This window comes from Mizuhopecten yessoensis, unplaced genomic scaffold (genome assembly GCF_002113885.1).
Source record: "Mizuhopecten yessoensis strain PY_sf001 unplaced genomic scaffold, ASM211388v2 scaffold5547, whole genome shotgun sequence".
Lineage (NCBI taxonomy): Eukaryota > Metazoa > Mollusca > Bivalvia > Pectinida > Pectinidae > Mizuhopecten > Mizuhopecten yessoensis.
The window spans coordinates 990,438-1,008,741 of NW_018406103.1; the positions used below are offsets into that span (position 1 = coordinate 990,438).

General features: G+C 35.8%; 1 protein-coding gene across 1 annotated transcript in view; it reads left to right on the forward strand.

The window, feature by feature from the left end:
* LOC110450909 (ankyrin-3-like) overlaps positions 1–9,674 on the forward strand; it is a 10,374-nt gene extending 700 nt beyond the window's left edge. The window contains exons 2-7 of the mRNA XM_021498703.1: positions 1,464–1,615; positions 3,088–3,270; positions 5,532–5,686; positions 6,468–6,662; positions 7,154–7,381; positions 8,622–9,674. Coding sequence (XP_021354378.1) covers positions 1,483–1,615; positions 3,088–3,270; positions 5,532–5,686; positions 6,468–6,662; positions 7,154–7,381; positions 8,622–8,981 — 1,254 coding nt within the window. The 5' untranslated portion in view covers positions 1,464–1,482 and the 3' untranslated portion in view covers positions 8,982–9,674. The remainder of the gene's footprint in view (positions 1–1,463; positions 1,616–3,087; positions 3,271–5,531; positions 5,687–6,467; positions 6,663–7,153; positions 7,382–8,621) is intronic.
* Positions 9,675–18,304: the final 8,630 nt, after the last annotated feature.

Consider the following 18,304-nt stretch of genomic DNA (forward strand, 5'->3'; position numbering starts at 1 on the left):
CACCCCCACCCCCCCTTATATAGGCTACTAACTCGGTGGATTTTCATGATGCATTGATGATTAGGCTCAGAATCTATCGATCCTCAGATTGAGGGTCAGGGCCCACTTGTATAAAACATCTCAACTCTCAAGTCTAAGATTGCTTGAGATTTTCCTTAAACTTTGAGATGTTTTATACAAGTGGACCCCCTATGGTTGACTTATAGGGGGTCACTTAGTGCAAAACCTTCAAAAGACAGCTTCTTCATGGGTACCTTTTCACCAACATTTCTTAATTATTAATAATGATCCTTAGATAAGGAGGATCAGAATTTATAACCAAGAAGGGTGTGCCCCCCTCCCCCATAGGTGATCATTTATTGCAAAACAACAAACAAATGCAATCAAAGTTTTGACTTGGAACTCTAGGAACTTAATTTGTCAGTGTTTGAAACTGATCGCTTGTTATCATCAACCTGGGATGGGGATCAGAATCTTTAGGATACATTACTCAAGATGGGGTTGTGGTGACCCCCCTAAAGCGGCGTAGGGACAGAACTAAAAGAGATCAAATTGGCTAAAATTTCAAATACTTTCTTCCTCAAATCCTGAAATGTTATAATCAAATCCTTATTGTAGATAGAAAGGTCCTTATTAAGGTGCTTTATCAAAATTGTGAATTTCATTACCCTCAGGTCACCTATTCCTCCCTTATGGAGGCCGTGGTGGCCAAGTGGTTAAGGTGTCTGACATTCTGCTACCACTAGCCCTACATGGGGCAGTTGCCAGGTACTGGCCGTACTGGTTGGTGGTTTTTCTCCGGGAACTCCCGCTTTCCTCCACCACCAAAACCTGACACCTCCTTAAATGACATTAGCTGTTAATAGGACGTAAAACACCAACAAACAAACCTCCCTTTGGCAAGGGGTAACATGTTAATTATATTGTACTATGGTTTATATAAGGAACTGACACTTGGATATATTTTGTTGATTATCATGCAGTGGGTTATTGTTCAAACTTTGTTGGAATTCATATTATGATCATAGTAAAACTTTTCCATCTTCTGGAGGTAAATTTGACTTTTGTAGCAGGAAAGAGAGTTAATGTGCTTTCTGACCTTGGGATTGAACCTGCGACCCCCAGCTTCCAAGTCCATGCACCGAATGAGCTAATGGGAATTTCCCTCTAGCTCAAAGCTAGCAGGTGACTGTAATCCTTATATAATATAATGTACATTTAGAATATGCCACACCACTCTCCCCTTTTTAAATATGTTCGCCCTCAAGCACCACAATTCACACACAACCTACTGGTTCTAACTCCCTGTCACCGCAGGGAGAGCTGCACACACCAATTGAAACAGAGAGTAGTATGCTTCCACTGGAACGTGTACCTCTTGTCAAATACCTATGATGATCACCTGATCAGAGTCGGTAACATATTTCACTCCCCAGTTTGAAACAATTCAGGTTTTATTTAAGGTTGTAATCAACGTCTTTGATGTCAGAAGACTTGGCAAGGAAGCTTCATCAGGCAATAAAAGACAACAATTTAACAGCTGTTGACATCATTTTACAAAATGAAGCACAGAGAGCAGATGCTAGCTATACAGTGGATAATAAATCAGCTCTAGGTAGGTATTACCTTGAAAAAACACTGCCAGAACTTACCTCCCCTGATCGGAATGTTGTTATTGACTTGATTTTGATATCGGTGTCAATTATGGAGTCACAGTATAGTCTAGTGGTAGGTCACTCGACTGGTGATCGAAGGGTTGCGGGTACAAGTCACTGCACGGCACTGTTTTATCTTTGAGCAAGGTACTTCACTCCGCTTGTTCTAGTCTACTCTGCTGTTAATGAGTATGTGGATGGTCAGTGCTAGAATTGTTGATTGCTAGCTGTGAGTGACTGAATTGCAGCACTGGCTGTATTGTCCCAAGGGAGTTGAGAAAGATATTGGCTGGTTGCAAAGGCCCTATAACCACAGATAATAATTTGTGAACTGCTTTGAGACGCACTACGAACTAGGTTGTGATGAAGCGGTATATAAGAACTTCGAATCATTATATGTATATATATATTTATTGTAATTGAGTCAAAGTCAGCAAAAATGCTTAATTCCAATCTATAAAGTGCTTCTGTATATCCAAAAGGCATGAAAACTCCAGGGTCCTGATATTTGTGCTGTAGCATGCTGGGGTGAAGGAATATCCAATTTTTTTAAGATTAATGACCTTGACATACAAATGTTCTTTCAAAGTAAAATGACTGCTTTGAAATCCTTTTTTTTATTTATTTTTTTATGAATAATTAACCTAGTTAACTGATAATTGGCATAAAGAATGCTGGGATGAAGAGTCATCAAACTTAAGTTTGTTCATATGCATGACCTTGACCAACTTTCAACGTCATAGGGGCAAACTTCTTTAAATCTTCTTAAATTGAATAACCAAGAGGCCTGGAGTCAATATTTAGCCAGTAACATTGCTGAATCGAAAGGTTACTAACTTTGTTCCAATAAGTAGACAAGGTCATAGGGTTAATATGTAAAAAAAAAAAAAAAAACTTTGTCTGAATCATCAAGAAGCATGGACTTATTACATTATCCAGTAGTTACTTGGTTGGAGGACTACCAACATTTCCAGATGAATGACTCTGACTCATTCAAGGTCATAGGGTGTAAATAACCAGTAAGCTTACGTTCATGGTATTTGGCCTGTACCATGCTCAGTTAGAAGGCCATCAAGTTTGTTCAAAAGAATGATTGTGACTCATTTTAAGGTCATATGGGGTAACATGTACAAAACATTTAATGATGAATAAATTAAGGTCTAGGGTCAAGATAGTTGGCCTGTAGCATACTGGGGTGAATCATTATTCAGTTTATTCAAATGAATGTCCTTGACCCACTTTCAAGGTCATATGGGTTAGATAAATCAAAATCTTGTAGATATCCAAAAGGTCAAGGTCTTTTTTATGGTCATACATCCTGTTCTGATTTTACACAAAAGACAAAACTATTTCCATATTTTAAACGGTTTTATGAAAAGATGAACATTTCCAGTTTGTAATGTTTGAACTGCTTTACTTGATCTCATTTCAGGTACTGCTGCTGAGGGTGGGAGCTGTGCCATCACAGAGCTGTTGATTAAACATGGATGTGACATCAATGTAGGGGCGGCCATCTTGAAGTCTCCAGTATTCTTAGCGGCAAGATGTGGGCATCTTGATCTTGTCAAACTTCTTGTCAAGTCTGGAGCAAATCTGTCACTTAGAAATGCAGCAGGTGAGTACCTTCTAAGTACAAGATAATAAAATAGGTTCAATCACAACAGGCGAAGGAGCAATAAGTTATTCTTGTAGTTTATTAGAAGTGTCGACCGGTTTCGCTCCTACAGTGGGCTTCTTCAGGACAAATTTATAGGATATTTCTATCGCTGAAGTACTAAAAATGTGGACACATACAATTGTTCTGCTTTTATATATGTGACATCATTAGCAATGGCAGAGATTGTGACGTCATAAACAATAGGTAGTATTGTGACGTCAACAATAGTTAGTACAAGATAGATAACTCTGTTAAGCCAATATCAATACATATCTAAAAGGACATCAATAAAAATGTTGTTTAGTGGGACATAATAATAGTTAAAGAATGCCAACTCTTTACATACTGAATAGTCCATTGATAGGTTGTAGTGCAGATCAGTTTCATCCAGCAGGTAGATATACGGGTCTTATAATAACGGATTTTAATAATCATTGTAAAGCTAGGTTGAGGTCATCTTGAATGATGGAAATAACCTACTAATATAGACTGAACATTATAAAGAGATAATAAAAGTTTTTGAGTCCAAGGCCTAGATGAAGGAAAGGTCCTCTCTTAGAGTGGCCATATGGTCACCATTTCCCTATGACATGGATCCCTGTCATACTGGGATAGCTCCTGAAAGTGTTGTTCAGAGGGAATTGCATCATGATATTTTCTATCTTTAAGTAGAGTAGTTGTAGATTCTGGTATGGTAAGGGGGTCAAATCTTCACTAGAACTCCTATAGGAATGACATCATTGTGAAAGTGGTGCTGAATATGGTGTTTACCTCTGTAGGTTTTAATGCGACGTCTGTAGAACACTTTGTAAAATAGTGACAACGATTTCATGCAATTAACCTTGTCTGTTGATTTCTCTTCTACAACCTTAGGTCTGTATCTGTGTAATGTTATAAAATAGGGTACCTCTGCAGTAGGATGATACGCCCAATTCCTAGAAATTTTGTTTCCAATACTAGAGAGTTTATTAATGTTCATTCTTTTGGGTGACCGAACCATGCCTTACTAAGTACAAGTTGATAAATAAAATATGTTGAGGGCAAAAAAGGATCATTATATCATTCACCAAAGTTTTAAGCCTGTCTCAGGCTGAGCTCAATTTAATTTCTCATATAAATATTTACAACAATGATATTCTTCGTGAAAAAATTAATGTAACAGTAATGGCTCCACTCATGGCCCATATTTATGAAACCGTGCTCATGCTGGAGCATGTACTTTGTGCTCAAACCTAATTTCTTGTTCTGGTTATAAATTCATAAACAAATCTTAAATTTATTTTGTCAATGACTTGGGAAAAAGTTTAAAGCGACTCAAAGCCAAATACTGTTTTCAATGTTTACATGTGATGTTTTGGTCTTTTGACATGTTTTTATCGAGTTACAAAAAAGTTGGGTTGAGCACAGATTCGATGCTTGAACATGAGAACGGTTACATGAATATGGGCCCAGGTAAAACTTTATGTGAAGCAGGCTCTGTGCTAGAAAGGGTTTATGAAATAGTTTGGAAATGGACATGCAGGGACCACCCAGACTGAGATAATCATGCATCAATGACAAAACCAGAAAAAATAGTAATTTTCAAATGAAGCGGAATGCATTATAGAACTTAAAGAAGTGTTTTATTACTATAATATACTATACTTCATGAGATTCATGAATTATCCAAGCAGGCAATAGTATTTTATTTTTTATAACAAATTTGAAATTTATCACAAAATACTAGTATACGAGGGTTAAAAGTGACAGTTTTCAGGTGGGGATTGGTCCATTGAACAGATTTTGAAAGGGTGACGTTAAAGTAGCTTTAAGGATAGTTATGTTGGCAGCCAAGGAAAATCAGTCAACAACTGTTTTATCCGTATTGGTATTCCGTCTTTTCGTATTGCAGAGTTATCTGCTCTTGTTAGCAGGTATTGATTGTTATGTCATTTGTTTGTGAGAGTAACGTCATCAATTTTTGAGAAAACGACGTAATTTTCTCACACAAACCAATGACGTAACAATCAATACCTGTTCTCAAGAGAAGATAACTCTGCAATAGGCAAAGATGGAATATGCCTTTGTAAATTATCAGATTTCATTGATTATTTCATTGCTGGGCGACATTATAGATCAATACTACAATTTTGAATCAGACACTGTAAAGAAGAAAGTAAAAAGCTGTAAAAGTTTCAAAGAAAATTAAACATCCTTCATTTTGTTCTGTATAATTTAAGGTAACACCCCCTTCCACGAGGCCTGTCTGAATGGTCACCTGGACATTGTGAAGTACCTGATGAGTCTGCCTGGCTGTGATGTCAATGACCGCACTAATGGAAAGGAGACACCTCTTCATATGGCCTCCTTAAAGGGGCATCTGGATATTGCCAAGGTATAACCACACTAATGGTAAGGAAACAAACCTACAATGGCCTCCTTAAAGGGGCATCTGGATATTGCCAAGGTATAACCACACTAATGGTAAGGAAACAAACCTACAATGGCCTCCTTAAAGGGGCATCTGGGTATTACCAAGGTATAACCGCACTAATGGAAAGGAGACACATCCTTAAAAGGGCATCTGGATATTGCCAAGGTATAACCACACGAATGGTAAGGAAACAAACCTACAATGGCCTCCTTAAAGGGGCATCTGGATATTGCCAAGGTATACTATCAAAAGGTTTGACCGTTCTAATAGGAAGGAGACATCTATATACATATGATCTCCTTAAGGTTGAATCTAGATACTTCGAGGGTATAGTAATAAATATATGTATGACAATTCTAATGGGAAGGAAACACATCTACATATAGAATTTCTTAAAAAAGTCAATCTACATGTATTCAAGGTACACTTGACCTGAAGGTTTCATCTCACTAACTGATAATTAGGAGATGGCCCATAGCTAATTATGTGTTATGAAATCTGCGACAGTATATCCCAAAGCGGAGCCTGTAAATGGATATATTTGTGGATAATTTGATTGCCCAATCAAATGCTGTGTTACATCTCAAATAAATTAGAATAGCAGTTAACCTTTTAGGTATATTTTGTACCAACACTATATTTAATTTAACAGGTTAGTGATACAGGCCCCAAGGTCCTCTTGAAGTGCCTTCCATGAATCCCCTTATTTTGATACAGTGGTATGAAGTAACCTCTGTTTCAGGAACTGATAAAGGCCGGAGCAGACCTGTTTGCTGTGAAGGGTGGCGTGGGACCCAGTGCTATACATTTAGCCACGGCCAGTGACAGAGCCGACATCATAGATCTCCTGATCAACTCCGGAGTGGATGTGGATACAGCTATACAGGAGAATGATCGGACAGCGATCCACATTGCCAGTATCAGTGGATCTGTCAAAGTACAACATGCTTATAAACCAGTAGTTCACTGTTGGCCTATGTTCCGGTGTGGCATATTTATGTCCATTGCGAACTTTTTTACTTTACAAAACTTCTTTTTAGGAACAATAAGTCTTAGGTCATAATTTCTTTCATGTAGTATGCAGGGTTTAAAAGCTATCAAGATTGTACAGGAAATGGCCCTGATCTTGATCTTTAAGATCATGGGTAAATTTCAAACATTTCCTTTATGAGAATCATAAAAAACTGGTGTCAGGATGAGGGTTATCATGACATTTTCCCTTAAATGACCTTGACCTACGTTAAAAGGGTCAGGTTTATCAAATATATAAAAAAATCATTATAAGTTAAAAGTCAAACAATACATATATACTGGTACACTAAACACAATATGAATTATTAATGTCATTTAATGGAGGGTTTTGCAAATTATTTTTTGTTGTGAAAACAATCAAATACATGCATGTGAGGGATTTTATTTCATTTTCAGGCTGCTAAAATCCTTATCTCCCATAACTGTGATGTGAACAAGATCAGTATAGAAAATGATGAGATGAAAAGTCCCCTTTTAAAAGCTGTTGAACTGAACAAGACCGAGATAGCCCGACTGCTGATTGACGCAGGGGCGGACCTTGACCATGGTGATCACTACGGAGCCACACCCCTTATAATGGCCACTCACTTCCACAACCTGGAGCTTGTCTACTCGCTTGTACAGGTAAGGCCCTATAGCTAATAAAGATATTTATTTTTGTATAGGTAACATATGTACAGAGATGAGTTACAGAATTATATGATGGTATTCAATCTGATTAAAATCATATCTTGATCTCCGCTCCGTTCCGTAAACTACACTCTACTACGTCAGCAGAGTGTAAGAAGTGTGCGGAGCGTAGGTCAAGGACAAGATTGTGTCTAAAGTGATACATTCGATATTTACGTTGTCTGTGGATTTATTGAAGTAAAACGTTGATACAGCTGTAACAGTAAAGAGAATAGTGTGCTTCCACCGGGGATCGAACCCTCAATCTCATGGTTCGCTCTACCACGCTAAAGGGAAATTCCCCCTAGCTCGAAGCTAGAAGGCAACCTTAATCCTATGTACAATTGAACCCTGCCACACTACTTCCCCCTTTTTTAGATGTGTTCGCCCTCGAACACCACAACCCAGGTTCTAACTCCCTGTCACTACAGAGAGGGCCACGGACACCATTTGTAACAGGAAAGAGAGTAGTGTGCTTCCACTGGGGATCGAACCCTCGATCTCCAGGTTCCTAGTCGGACGCTCTACCACTGAGCTAAAGGGAAATTCCCCCTAGCTCGAAGCTAGAAGGCGACCTTTATCCTATGTACAATTGAACCCTGCCACACAGCTGCCATTTGTAAATGTTTATCAAGCAAACTGCTCTTGTGATATTTTCGAAGGACAGCACATACGTATTTCATTCTTTTACAGACTTTGTTCATCATTTACCTCACATCTATTATAAGACTTGTGGCAAGGGAGCAACATTCTTGGTATATCCCAAATTGAACAATTCCAATATCACAAAATAACTTGGCAAAAAGGACATATTTCTTTACCCTTTCACCACCTTAGACCATAATGGACTCATCTAGATCAATGCATGGTAGAGTCTACTAAAGTTACATAGGGGTGAAAGGGCTAAATTATTCAAACTTGAACGAAACAAAAAAAAATCAGTGTCGTAACACCTCGTCTTTCATACATTATTATCTTCCCATATCTTATTGATTATATTATGTTTGAATGTTGAAACCTAGACATTATAAGTAATCATATGAAAATGACTGCAAGACTAATTGTAAAGCATGTGCCTTGTTAAATATTTCAGTCTGCTTATGGAGAAGCTTGGGTATCTAAGTACGCCTTTCACTCAATTGCTGTTCTATATTTTTTTCGCCTCATAAGAAAAAACCTTTATTTCAATTTGCAGGCTGGTTGTAATGTCAACAAGAAAACAAAGAATGGATTAACTCCCTTTAGAATAGCTCTTCAACCTTATCCCAATGTCTGGATGATGAATCTGTTTATAATGGCAGGTGCAGTTGTTTCGGACCACAATTTGTCGAATTTGAAAGAGATGTCGACCCAGAAGTCCTACTTTAGTGCTGAGGATATGTTATACTTAGTGACGTTAGCTCGTAATCCATTTTCGCTTAAGAATTGTTGTCGTATTGCAATTCGTTCAGTATTAAAGAAACCTGTTTGTAACTCTACAGGAAATCTGCAATTACCTTCCCAGCTGACAGATTTTTTACATCTGAAGGAATTGGAGGAATCGAAAGTTAGATAAGATCCAGAACATAGGTTGCCCTTGGACTGCGAGTCCCCACTGTAAATTTTACTACGACTGCTGTGCAGTGTAAATTTTATACCGTCATATTGAAAACAGTGATGTGAACTTTGACCTCAGTTTTGTCATGCTGCTGTATGAATGTAAAGACTTGTAGCAGGAGAAAGAGAAATACAATGGCCAGACCAGGGTTAAAACCTGGGGCCCTCCGAACTCTAGATGGATCATCCACACTTCACAAATTGAGCTTACCTGGTCGCCGATATTCGACCCAGACCAGTTCCTGTACAGACTGTTACTGAATCATCAAACAAAGTATATTATCAGAACATTTATTAACAGTTTGACAAGAGCAGTGATCTGACCTTTGATATTACTTTTTGAGCAGGTGATAATAAGACAAGAATGTTTGCTGCTTATATAATTAATTGTATACTATATGAACAAAATCATGATCTTTAATTAATTCAATCCATTTGGTAGCTTCGTCAATGCATGTGCTTCGCAGATGTCTGCACTTCATTTTGAATCGGTGGAAATCTCGTTGAAAAGGGTTATGTTGTGTTTTTATTTTATCGTAAGTAATTTTTGATCAAAATGAGTTTTTTTACACAATTTTAGGCATGTTGGCATGAGGAAAGGGTTCTTGAGTAGGTGCAATTATAGTATACATATAAAAAAAAAAAAGACTGTCTAAAGGGAGAGGAAGCAATGAGCCTAAAAAACCCCAGAATTTTAGGTTTTCTACAGGAAGTTACTGGTTTAAGCCAAGTGCATGGTCTGTTAACAAAGGGCGTCTTTATAATATTTGGTAACGACTTTATAGATTTGCCTGTTGTCCTGTCGATTAGTTATGAACAATACAATGTTTTTGAATAAAAAATGAAATGAAATGTGGTCTTTATAGACAGGTGGTCTAGTTTGACAGTGATTTTTACTTACAGACGGTCTGTATAGAGAGAGGTGGTCTAGTTTGACAGTGATTTTTTCATACAGACAGTCTGTATAGAGAGGTGGTCTATTTTGATAGTGATTTTTACATACAGATGGTCTGTATAGAGAGGTGGGCTAGTTTGACAGTGATTTTTACATACAGACTGTCTGTATAGAGAGGTGGTCTAGTTTGACAGGGATTTTTACATACAGACAGTATGTATAGAGAGGTGGTCTAGTTTGACAGTGATTTTTACACACAGACGGTCTGTATAGAGATGGTCTAGTTTGACAGAGATTTTTACATACAGACGGTCTGTATAGAGATGGTCTAGTCTGACAGTGATTTTTACATACAGACAGTCTGTATGGAGATGGTCTAGTTTGACAGTGATTTTTACATACAGTCAGTCTGTATAGAGATGTGGTCTAGTTTGACAGTGATTTTTACATACAGATGATCTGTATAGAGGTGGTCTATAGATTGACAGTGATTTTTACATACAGATGGTCTGTATAGGGAGGTGGTCTAGTTTGACAGTGATTTTTACATACAGACAATCTGTATAGAGAGGTGGTCTAGTTTGACAGTGATTTTCACATACAGACAGTCTGTATAGAGAGGTGGTCTATTTTGATAGTGATTTTTACATACAGATGGTCTGTATAGGGAGGTGGTCTAGTTTGACAGTGATTTTTACATACAGACAATCTGTATAGAGAGGGGGTCTAGTTTGACAGGGATTTTTACATACAGACAGTCTGTATAGAGAGGTCGTCTAGTTTGGCAGTGATTTTTACATACAGACGGTCTGTATAGGGAGGTGGTCTATAGTTTGACAGTGATTTTTACATACAGTCAGTCTGTATAGAGATGTGGTCTAGTTTGACAGTGATTTTTACATACAGATAGTCTGTATAGAGAGGTGGTCTAGTTTGACAGTGATTTTTACATACAGATGATCTGTATAGAGGTGGTCTATAGTTTGACAGTGATTTTTACATACAGATGGTCTGTATAGAGATGGTCTAGTTTGACAGTGATTTTTACTTACAGACAGTCTGTATAGAGAGGTGGTCTAGTTTGATAGTGATTTTTACATACAGATGGTCTGTATAGAGAGGTGGTCTAGTTTGACAGTGATTTTTACTTACAGACGTTCTGTATAGAGTGGTGGTCTATTTTGATAGTGATATTTTTACATACAGATGGCCTGTATAGAGAAGTAATCTATTTTGACAGGTGGTATCTATGGCAGATATTTTAATACATAGTCATTTCATAGACATGTGCCTATATAGACATGTTTTTATTGATTGGTGGTCTTTATAGAGAGGTATCTATTTAACAAGTGGATTTTATAGACAGGTTGCCTTCATCATGTTTACATGCATGTCAATGTTATTTATATTCTTGCTACCCATTCATTTTGTGCCAAAGTAGTAAATTAATATAACAGTTCCTATTGATTTCTAAGTAATTTGTTTTTATAGAATTATAATCATACAAGCAATCAAATATGTTTTTGTTCTTTGTTTCTTATAAGATTTAAGATTCAGTATGGTTTCAGCTTTTTACCGAACAATACAAAACATTCTGAGGGATCAATACATGTAGTTCCTTATGTTTTGACAAACTTTGGAAAGAAAACTTAACAAAGGGCCACAACTCTATAAATTAGGCACCAGACTCAATATCTGTATGTCATACTCTGCCATTCAAATTCACATACAAATAATCAATTGACAAGGATATATGAGATATACCTGGAACCATATAATGAAGATTGAAAAAATTGCCATTATTGTGAATATAGGGGGGCATGGATTGGGACCCAATTTCAGTATAAAATATTCCTCCATCCCATTGACACTCTCGTACAAATTTGTCAATACACATTGTAGGTGACAAAGAGTGGGATAGGTCCCAGGCAAACTGTTTAAGGTACACAAGGGGTCATAACTCTGTATATTATGGGACAAGACACATGGTGGCAGATAACTTCCCAAGGGAGACTCTTGAAAGTCCAGATATTTATTTCCAATGAAGTCCATTGACAGTACGGTAATTGTTGAATCATCCTCGATACTCCAGGTGTTACACTTATGATCTCTACACAGCGTAAGTAATCTGAACCCCTAGAATATTGAGGATGTTGTAGACGATAATGGTATACGAGGTATGCCTGTGAAAATGTGACATGCTGTCCGACTGAAGGACAGATTGCAAACCAATAGTCTCCTCTAGTAGTTCTGGGCACACTAGTTTAAAAGCCGAAGAGCTTAGTCAGTGATCAGCACAAATTTTGTTTTCTTTAAAACAAAACCATCAACTGATTTAAAACTTTCCAGATAGCAAATATTTTAGTACAGTAAAAAAACATGCAAAATTATGAGTTTTTATATAAAAAAAAAGTGCCAAGTGTGACTCTTAACTTATTTCCAACGACCAAATTATTAGTGGCTAAAAAATATATTGATTAAGCTTATCCCCTTTTGAACAACTGGGCCATAGCTGATGTGGGACTATTAACCCTTTTACCCCTAGGTAACTTTTGTGGACTCTACCATGCTGTTATCGGGATGAGTCAATATGGTCTGCGGTGGTGAAAGGGTTAAGCATAACAAACAAAAACATTTTCCATTACTGAATGAAGCTTTATTCGAGAAGATGAAACAAGATTTATACAATAATAAAACCAATGCTCCAGATAAATGTAAGTGATGTATATTGTTTATGTGACGATAAAGTAGATCTCCTATCTAACTTGGAACTATTTACAATCCAAACACCTGTATAAACAGGACACTTAAAAATGTAGTGATCCCTGGGGTAAATCTTGACTTGACACGCATGTTTTTATGTATGTCTTGAAAGGCTTTGTCCAGGCTCACTATAATGCTGACCACTAGGTCTGTTCCCATTTCATAAAAACACAACTAACTAAAGCTCAAACGGTCAAACTGTTTGGATAACAATAAGTGAAAGCGGCCTCAGCCCCCGTTTTACAAAAGTTACATAGAGGTGAAATAGCTAAGAACTTCCATGAATTACTGGATCCTAGTCTACAAAACTGAACGTAATCTGAAAGTCTCTCGGTTAACCCTTTCCTCCCTATGTAACTTTAATAAACTCTACCATAAATTGATACGGATAAGTCCATTATGGTCAACAGTGTTGAAATGGTTTTAAGTTTAGACAAGTTTCTCAATAATGAGTAAGATGAATTACATGTTACGACAGGTTACAATATTGTTAAATTTAAAGTTTTCAAAACCTCACTTCTCAAAAAATATGAAAAAGTCCCAAAATATAGATATGCTGGTATATATATGACATTGTATGCAGGAAGTTTTTAAACAATTTTATTATTCAGAAATGTAAGAATATCTATAAACAAATAAAATATATAATTTACGTACCTCGGTAACTTACATCAGATTGTTACCTGTGGTAAAGTTACTTTCCTGGCATTTTGTATTGGACAGTTGTCCATCTTTATTCTTCATTGAGCACTCTTTTATGGTCAGAGAGACAGATTACTATTACAAGTACAACCATTGTTAGATTTCTGAGAATATAGAGAACAGTGCGTGCCGGGATTAATCTCAACCATTTTAACAGTCAACACTTTACAGGTGCTTGGTTTGTCCATTGCCAATCAATAAAAAAAATTAAAAAAAAATTGTTGTAAATAGTATACAATGTATACAAAGAAATTTTGACACATACATATTTTTCCTTGAATACGGCACATTTTTGAATATCTATACCACTGATTTTATCATTTATGTCTTTATTATTGGTAAAATGTATTATTCCCATTTCAGGGAAACGTACGTGTTGTTTCACCTAAAACCTAGATTAATCCCTGGACTATTATTTTCCCCAACATTATGTATGTGTGTCTTTTACGATGGTAGCTTACTTGCAATAAAATGTTACAGGTTAAATTCAACTCCTCAACAAACAACATATATTCTTTCTTAATATAACAACTGTACTATCTACAAGCTTAAAAGCTAACAATATCAGAATCTTGGGTAAATAGTTACAAAAGCTTGTAGTCTTTTATAATGCTATTAACGTATTCAAATGCATCTTCAATTTTTTTTACCAAATTTCTTGGTCCAATTTGAATAAAAGTAACAATACATATCACACTATAATTGTTATCACACAATTCTGAATATAAATGGAATGGTCGCAGTAATAATATAACAGATAAAGTTCAATGTGAACTGGTGTCGTGCATAAACTATATCTAATGTGAAAGTAAACACAAAATACATGTAAAACGAAAGTGAAAGATTATAGATAAAGCAATCTACAACAAACCTAGAAATATCAATTTCTTTAGGGAAATATTAACAAACATTAATCCAGAAAGTAAAGAAAATAGCACCCATTGTCAATTTCAAAAAATAAATGCACTTCTTGCAGGTAGTACGAATAATGTATAGCGGTTATATTTTGCAGGGGTTGTAGTTTCGCTATATATGCGTTTCGACTTATATCCGCGAATTCTAAACATACAGGTACATACACATTTGATTTTCTTTCAAGAGAAGTCACTGGCAGATTTTAAGATCGGGATCAGTGTTTTAAAAATGTTTACCTGTATTTCGAGGTTTAACCCTTTCACCACTGTAGACCATAATGAATTCATCCATATCAATGCATGGTAGAGTCTACTAAAGTTACATAGGGGTGAAAGGGTTAATCCTTAAATGATGACACTCAAAATACTTTGCACAACACATGGGATTCGGGTGCACAGCGAAATTGAACCCCCGTGAATATGTACTAAATACGAAACCGCAAAAATATCAACCCCACAAATTTAACGCGCTATACAGTTTAAGGCAGCATTAGCGATCAGATCATTGGATGTACAGCAAAACACGAACTACAGACACCCTTATTGGCAAGTTCTGGAGTTTGAATATGTAGGGGTGAATATGAGTCTGCATCCGGTGGACAAGTTATCCCAACATTGGATGGGGTGCATTTGAGTGATAAAATTGTTAGGGTCGGAGATAAAAACTAGGTCGGGGACCTGAAACCAACATTTTTATATATATTTTTTTTCCCTAACCACAATTTATAAGAAATACAATACAGACGAAAAAACGTGGAACTGAGCAAAAACAACAGCATACAAAAGGTGTGGGTTGCTGTCACACACATTTCCTGTTTTCTTGTAAAAAAGTTCAAAAGACTAATGCACCCATTTTTGCAAGCTATATCATCCCTGTTAGGGAATTTTAGCGATAAGATAAATATACGATAAAGCAATTTTTATGATATGACTTCTGATAAGTAGTAGAGTTATCATCATTTGGTCTAAAAATGTTGAGGTTTTTTGTTTTGTCTTCCACTTTAATATATCACAGCTATCAGATAAATTGGAAAGTAAAAACATGACTAGTTTACATAATATAAAATTTCATTTGGACGGTAAATTACACATTGCATGTACTGGTATATTAGTTCACCAATAAATAAAATTTGTTAATACATGCTACTAATTTTAAATTCTAAGACAACAACAATGCTTCACATTTCTTAAAGTTTTAACTCTTTACAAGTAAAATTTTGTAAATTTACAAATTCCTTAATTAAATTACATTTGTATTTACATTCTTTAAAAAGATTTAGATTGAAAACAATTCTAATGAAATAAATTGTTTGAATGCATTAAACATTTGGTGCATCAGAAATTGATCTCCCAATATCTGAAATACTATTATATCAACCTAGCTACGACAAAATTTAACCAGTGTCATGTTTTTTATGCTCTTTAATTCATTCACCCCTGAAAACACATTTGAACTCTTCCACTTCAAAGGATGGAATAGTCCATTAAGAAATTTCAGCGGTGAATGAGTTAAACATCAAGGCATTTGACAAAAATATTTTTTAATGGATTAAATGACTATCGTTACTTTTATAATAATATTCTTCAATCATCAAAGTTCCAAATGAAACTATTCCAATGATAAGTTTTAAATATGGGTGGACGGTTTGTGTGTTATCATAAAAAATAATTTGCTTTTAAAACAGATCAGGTAGAAAAGAAGAAGAAAAATCAGATCTCAAGGATATATTTCTAAAGAAGCAAATTTTCATATCAGCTGATGATATAAAAAAAGGGAAAATATTTTTTTTAACATGTGTCTAATCCCATTTGTATTTTTCAAATAACATACGTTTAAATCACTGAAAAGAAGTATAACAATCCCGATATCGTAAAAAAACAACATATTTCCAGGAGAATTAATAACTTAAAGCTACATACAATATATAATCATGAGTGTATGCTATATAACATAAATATCTTTCACTAACTACGGAATACATTATATCTAACAACATCCTCAATATCCAGGGGTTACGCTCACTTTCGCTCTCTGCACCCCTGGACTATATATGTCAAAGCAAAATTGAAGGCACGCAACTAGCTATTTGATTGGTGTCCGGTGAAAAGCCTAACCAATCACTAGGCTGATACTTGCCCTTTGAAGATTACAGCGGAACGCCGCCCGACTTCAAAGCCTGTCATTTTACAGTTATACAACCACGAGTTTCTCTGGATGTACACCAAAGGGTCAAATTAGCCTCCTCGTCTCATCAACAAGGTGTGCACACTGAGCCTTCGACTTTGCTATGACATATAATTCCACAGAGCGAAAGTGAGCGTAACCCCGGTATATATTGAGGATGATCTAACAACACAGTCCACTTAAATAAGCAACATCACAAGGTTATTACATGTATATATATCATGTATACTAGCTTTCACAGTTCCACCAATATTTTCTTGGCACAGTTCTGTATTTTACAATATGGAAATATCAATCAATGATAAAATAAACAAATTATTTGTATCACTGTAGTCTAAATTTGAATTTAATCCTTCTGCAACTTTAGTAGACTCCCCCGTGCATTGATCTGGATGAGTCCATTATGGTCTACAGTGATGTAAGGATTCTGCTTATTTCTTTATTTTTGGTTCGCAAATGATCATCTGGCATGGAAAATTAATTAAATTTTGGCTACCATTTAATGATAAGAATTTTCCAGGCGATATTGAAATTAACCTAAATAAACATAACCAATAATTTGGCGTAATTTTCATTACATTTGATTTTAACTTCTGATTGGTTGAGTTGCTGAGCAATGAAATTACAGCGCAATGTTGTGTTGCGGAAAATTATTTTCATTTTTTATCAGAAATGAATAAATATTCATAAATTATGCACTCTCAAATGTTATATTTCTCTTTAACCCTTTCACCACTGTAGACCATAATGGAATCATCCAGATCAATGTATGGTAGAGTTTATTAAAGTTACAAAGGGGTGAAAGGGTTAAATTTGAATAAAAGGAATAGCCAAGTTTAAGTTCTGGGGTTATACCTTTACGTTGTAATACCAAAAACCAGTTAACTTTTGTGCAGGGATCACTTTGCTGATTTATGCAAAGTGCACAGTTTTTGGGGTTTATATGGTATAACCCCCGAATAATCCTGGTTATTCTAAAAAAAATATATTTTTAAATCACTTTGAAGACTCATTCAGCTAAAATCACCAAATGGAAATATACTTATCACTTCCAATTCTTATGTTAAAATTAATGACACACAGTTGTTACAACAGCAGTTAAGGAAACGAGGTCGGTCTCGACAAAAATGGAAACAAGGGTCTCGACAAAAATGGAAATGAGGGTCTTGACAAAAATGAAAACAAGGGTCCCGACAAAAATGTCACAGTTGTAATTTCACCTACAAACATTACATGAAATACAGTATGACCGTAGTTCATTATAATCTACAACAACAAATACCCCAAAACCACCATTAACATGAAAAGCAATTAATATACACAAATAAAGGACAGGGGAGATAATCCTTACATCCTTATTACAAATTACAATGTAATTTATTAAGTTGACAGATATTTTCACCAACGTTTCTAGTATGAACACTACAAGTTATAGAAATGTAACTCTCTGGTGATATGTAAATTTTGGGAGCTTGATAGCCGATTGGACGGATTAATTGAACAATTCACTTAGACAAAGCAAAAGCTGAGATAGATATTATGGCCTAAATACGTAGAAGTAATTTGCCAGTTTTAGCACATTACCACCTCTGTGGTCGTGAAAGTAAGAATTATTTCTATTTTTAAAATCTAATATCATTGTCTTGCATAACACAAGAAGTCCTTCAGCAAATAGCCCTTAAGGCATATTGGTTTTGTTTGCAGTCTTTATTCCGTCTTTGTGTATTGCAGAGTTATCCGCTCTTGTGAGCAGGTATTGATTGTTACGTCATTTGTTTGTGAGAGCAACGTAATCAATTTTTGAGAAAACGACGTAATTTTCT